The sequence below is a fragment of the Nicotiana tabacum genome, chromosome 17, assembly GCF_000715075.1.
Source record: "Nicotiana tabacum cultivar K326 chromosome 17, ASM71507v2, whole genome shotgun sequence".
Taxonomy (NCBI): Eukaryota; Viridiplantae; Streptophyta; class Magnoliopsida; order Solanales; family Solanaceae; genus Nicotiana; species Nicotiana tabacum.
Genome location: NC_134096.1, coordinates 104,538,523 through 104,544,373, shown reverse-complemented (window position 1 = coordinate 104,544,373; position 5,851 = coordinate 104,538,523). Strand labels below are relative to the sequence as shown.

Below are 5,851 nucleotides of genomic sequence, written 5' to 3'. Positions count from 1 at the left end.
ATATTAACTATATAAATTTATTAATGTCCTTATTCGTAATTTGATACTTAAAAGCACTTTCTGAAAAGTCTGGTCAAACACAAACTATTGCTCAAAAGTGCTTTTAAGAGCGATTAACCAAACACAAACTGTTTCTCTTTCAAAAAGTAATTCCCAAAATAAACTTATTTCTCCGGCTTGCCAAACAAGCTATAGGTTTGGTTCTATCCGTTCAATCGAATATGTAAAAAAAATTCTTTAGTTACTACGAAAACTCATTTTTCTTTTTCAAGTGGAAGAAAATGATTTGAAGAAAAAAGAAGTTCAAGAAAATGAGAGTGGACTCTATTTTTGACACTTTTCTTGCATCAAACGTAAGTACGGAACCAAAGACTCGCAACATCAAGACCTGACGGTTTTTCCGCTCACCTTGTCCTAAAACCGTTAATTTCGAGAATATCCCAATAAAAAAAAAAAACTTAAAACATAAAAACACTTCCCATGGCTTCTCGAACCAATTCTAGTTCTAATTTCTCAGAATCTTCATCCTACGACGATCACGAACAACCCAGCAGCGTTCCGACTCCGGATCGGGTTGCCCCCCTGAATCCGGGTCATAGGAACAACTCCTTTAACGGGTTACTGGGTTTCACGTTCGGGTCGAAGAAGATGAGGAAGAAGAAACCATTTTCTCAGAATATTGCACCTGTGGGATTGGCTCTATTTATGATCGCTTTTGTGTTGGCCAATTGGTGGATGCTTTCCCGGATCCAGAAATCGGGTCGGGCTCCTGGGGTTGAGTTCAGGTTCTTGAAAGCCAATTCCTCCACTTTATTCATTCGGGTATGTTTCAATCAGTCTTTATTATCAATTTAGATTGTTGAAATGTTTTTGAAAATGTATAAATATTGAAACGTGGTTCAAGTTATGAAAGCTGGGCTGTGGAAATGAATTTTGAGAATTTAGACTTTAGGCTGGGAATAATTATGTGTTTAATCCCTGATTAAAAAAAAAACTATATATAGCTGATGTTTTTAATGATAAAGAATAAATAATGCGGAGGTAGAGTTCTAGTCACAGGTTCGACAAAACCCAGTAGCTTTGGCCAAATTTGTATATTTATGTTAAGAAATCCACTTAATATGTATAAATTGTTTATCCAGAACCCAGTAATATGCCTTTCCAGAATCCAGAACCCATAAACTCAAATTCTGGATCCGCCTAAAGGTAGGATTCTTATATTTTGGCATTATCACTTACTTTAGCTGTGAAGTTGAAAAAATGAATCTGAGATGTTCAGCAACTAGATGTACATGTTACTTCCTAGCAAACTATGAAGTGTCTTCCAAATATCTTTCTAAATATTTTTCAAACTATTTAGTGTTGGAATGAAATAGGGGCAAATAGACTTGATGGATATAGAGGATTCATATAGCTGAGACTAACTAGTTTAGGAATGAGGCTTAGTTGATTGTTGAAGTATGGATAGATTCATTTGTGCTGGAATACTTTTTGCTAGTTAGCTACACATGGAGCAAATGTTTTTTTTGATTATGCAGGAAGAACTGGTAAGGCTTGGCAAAGCGAGAAAGCCGCAGAAAACAATCTATGCACGATTGCTGGCGAGGGCTGCTCATGCCTTAGCTGAGGTACTTTTTGTTTCTAGAAGGAAGTGAGTAGATCTAATAGTTGATCTTACTTTACAATGTGAGCTTGCTGACTTCAGGGACAGAATAAACCCGAGCCGAAAGATTTGTGGGCTGAACCCTATTTTGTTGCTTCCTCTTGGAAACCTTGTGCTGAGCAGCGTGACTTGCGACCTAGTGGTATCTCTCTCGGTCTCTCTGTCTCTATTCATGCTTGTCACATTTCTTGTAGTTACTTGCTTCTTATGCGGGTCATAATGAAATTTTCAGAGGGAAAAAATGGTTACATTATGGTCACTGCAAATGGTGGGATAAATCAACAGCGAGTAGCTGTAAGTTATGTCTTCTGCTTTGACATAATTTTTTCCATCTGCTTGACAACCTGTATTTCTTTAGTTTAGCTTGCCAAGCAAAAGAAAAAGGCCCAGCACTAATATTATAAGAAAGCTGTGGTCTCTTTTTCTTAACTGATATATTTTTTTCTTGCACAACAGGTCTGCAATGCTGTCGCTGTTGCAAGATTACTTGATGCAACCTTGGTTCTTCCCAAATTTCTGTACAGTAGCGTATGGAGAGATGTGAGGTGAAAACTTACTATTTGCCGTCATTTTCACTTATCTCTTTCCTTTTCCTATTGTACAATAAGGATTGCAGAATATTATGAGAACAATATGTGAAAGAGTCAAAATACTGAAAATTTCATTTACAGATTCACATTATCTTCCATATACTATTGTGTACTTTCACACTTGTCAATTCTTGTTGTTCACTTGAAATACGTGCTAGTTGAATAGTATTTCATTTTCTTGTCATAACTAGTAAACTATCTGAACTGGCTTCATCTTGGAATTCTTGAACTCAGTAATTGGAAGTTTGTGATGTAGCACTGATTTCTCTCTTGTCTAAACTACATAAGTTTTCCAAGACCTTCTGATTGTCCCAAATGTTTGCTTGGCTTTCCTTTTGCTGCGTATCTTTGAGAACTGCATGTATCATCCGGTTGTTATTTTCTGGTATCTACTCTAATAATTTGTCATACATCCACATTATTGCATCGAAAGATTGTTCACTTTAGTTTTTTTTCTAAACTCTTTTCCAATATGCGATGAAGTTTCAGCTAAATAACATTCTTTGTTTGCATTTTTTTTGCTACTTTTTAACCACCCTTTCGTTTGTAACTAATTATGCCCCCTCCAATTTTTTATGTATGGTGTTATCTTGGAAGTTTTTCATTCAGTAACTTTTAGCATGTACTTCATCAAATAGAAATTAAACATCAAATAGAAATTAAAAGTTTTACTAAGATATTTATTTGCCTTATGTCTGTTTTACGTCCTTCAAACTTTTTCCGTTCTCTTGATAATTTGAAACATTTTATACCTTATTATATCCTTAAACTGAAGATTGATAGATGAAATCTATATATTCGTAGCCAGTTTGGCGATATCTACCAGGAGGAGCATTTCATCGACTACCTGAAACCTGATATCCCTATAGTTAGAGAACTTCCTCAGGAGTTACAGTCATTGGATCTTGAGGCCATTGGCAGTTTGGTAAGATTTTCATCTAAATCAATCATTTTTCTTATGATCATGTTAGGAAATTAGTTTCTTATGATCTGGAAACAAATGCAGGTGACAGATGCAGATGTTGTAAAAGAAGCAAAGCCAAGTTTCTATAAGAAATATATTCTTCCAATTTTGCATAAAAACAGAGTTGTCCATTTTCTTGGATTTGGGAATCGCTTGGCATCTGACCCGTTGCCATTTCAAGTGCAGGTAAAACCTGTCAAACTTGATATTAGGGTTCCTTGTTGATTTATGAGTTATTTATGTTATCTTTTTTATCTAGTCTGATTCCATAATTTCTACCTTGGTTCCTAATTTTGAGACTTCATTTAGAGACTTCGATGCAGATGTAATTTTCATGCTCTGAAATTTGTTCCAAAGATACAAGAAACAGGAGCTTTACTTATTCGAAGAATGCGTCAGAATGTTACACGCTTGGGACCCTTGGATCGTCACCTAGTGGGCTCCTTTTCAAAGTCAATGATGAAGGGTGAACGAAATCGTGGAGGAAAAGTTGCGAGATATTTAGCTTTGCATCTGAGGTTTGAAATTGACATGGTGGCTCATTCCCTCTGTGAATATGGTGGGGGTGAAGAAGAAAGAAATGAACTGGAAGCATATCGTGAAATCCATTTCCCTGCATTGGTGGAGCTTAAGAAGACCAAGAAGTATGTTATGTAGAAGTCTTGCTTAATCCCTATACCTGCATAACCAAAAGCTTATTCTAACTTGTGAGCTTGTCCTAAAGTGTTGCTTGCATTTGATGTGCCAAAAATTGCACCCGAGGCACGCAAAATTGTATTGAACTTACTTAAAGCTACATATTATCTCTCACCATCTGGATCAGGTTCACATCTTCTTGTTGCAGGGAGAATTCTGGATTACCTCTTTTGGGTTATTGTAATCATGCATGTCTTAAAAGTGTGATAATATTTTCTTCATTGATTCAAAATAACCTGAACGTAATTCTAGAGACATGCTATTGAGGCTGTACATTCAATTTATTAGAACTAGCCCCAGTTCAATTATTGATCTCTGAAAAAACATGTGCTCAGGTTGCCCTCCTCAGCAGCTCTAAAGGCTGAAGGACTGTGTCCTTTAATGCCTGAAGAGACGGTGCTAATGCTTGCTGCCCTTGGTTTTAATCGGCAGACGCGCATATATTTGGCCGGTGCACATATCTATGGAGGGAAATCAAGACTGGCCTCCTTGACTACCTTGTATCCTAATCTGGTTACAAAGGAAAGCTTACTTTCCTCTGCCGAGATTGAACCGTTCAAGAATTTCTCATCTCAGGTAAAACGTATTGGTTTGACATGGTTTTACTCTTGCAATACCCCTGGTGATTTATGTTAAATTTAGCACCAAATGAATAACACTATAAACAATTTATGTGCTTGGTATGGATAGTCATGATCAGTTGGCTTCTCAAAGAAGAGCTATTTCCTTTCGTGCGTAATATTGGCAAACAGAAAGCCAATACATGCAACATGTGAGGTGGTGGGGAGAGGGAGTAAATTTAAAATGAATCAGAAAGCAAAGTTATATACGTCAATTTGAAAATATAAATTGCTGACACATACAGAAAAGGTTGTTCTATGTAATTCTTAGGGTGATACAATTAATGAACTTAATCAGCAATGAGGGTCTTTAAACTTAGGTCTAGAAAGAAGGCAAATTAAAATATCACACCTCGTGGCAGAGCAATATAAATACATGTGCTTGTATTCTTCAAATTCTTACCTTGTTTGGTATTATAACTTATTTGTGTAGGGCTGTCAAATTTCCTCTAAAAACTTAGCTGTTCTTCAAACTTAACATGCATCTACCTTGAACCTGTAGCTATCACGCATGTAGTTCCTTGTTGCTAAGCTTCAGTTGTAGCTTTCTGCAGAATACACTGAGAGTGTAATCATCATATGTGTTTGATTTGAGGACTAATTAACTCATGTAACTGGAGCTGACATTTCACTCTTTTATGCAGCTAGCAGCATTGGACTTCATAGTCTGCAGTGCTGCAGACGTGTTTGCCATGACAGACTCGGGAAGCCAATTTTCATCATTGATATCTGGTTTTCGAGTATACTATGGTGGAGGTAAAATGGCTACTATACGTCCAAACAAACGGAGACTCGCTGATATCTTTGTCAAGAACAACACAATAGATTGGAGGACTTTTGAGCAAAGAGTGAGGAAGGCAGTGAGACAAACCAAACGGGTATTTTCACGACCTGTTGGAAGGAGCGTATATAGATATCCACGGTGTAAGGAATGCATGTGCAACACTTAGGTCTAATGTTAAATAGGTCCGTTATCAGTTGAGGTTAGGAAAAAAATTTCACAAGCAACTGTAAATGTATAACGTCTTCATTTTAAACTTGAATCATGATATTCTATAGCATTATATGATACATTTGTTATTCTTCTAATTTCTAATGCAGTGACAATTTTTTGAGATGAGCTTTGTTGAGTTGTCTGCCAACTATATATTGATGTGTAAACCGCTTAGTTACTGTGAAACTACAATTAATAGAATTCAAAAAAATTCTATATACTGACACGCTTAGGATAATTTTACTTGCTACAACAACTTAGCTACTCCTTTTTCTTTACTAACACATGTTTACCATAAACTCTTTCTTTAACTTTAAGCGACCT

The 5,851-nt window shown here is 36.3% G+C and overlaps 1 protein-coding gene across 1 annotated transcript; it reads left to right on the top strand.

The window, feature by feature from the left end:
* Positions 1-364: 364 nt before the first annotated feature.
* Positions 365-5,650, top strand: LOC107811362 (O-fucosyltransferase 15-like). The gene is made up of 10 exons (XM_016636273.2): positions 365-822; positions 1,539-1,628; positions 1,706-1,805; positions 1,896-1,957; positions 2,120-2,208; positions 3,058-3,178; positions 3,260-3,403; positions 3,527-3,861; positions 4,249-4,489; positions 5,178-5,650. Exons 1-10 carry the CDS (start codon positions 481-483, stop codon positions 5,481-5,483), a joined length of 1,830 nt encoding a protein of 609 aa, XP_016491759.2. The 5' UTR covers positions 365-480; the 3' UTR covers positions 5,484-5,650.
* The last annotated feature ends 201 nt before the right edge of the window (positions 5,651-5,851 follow it).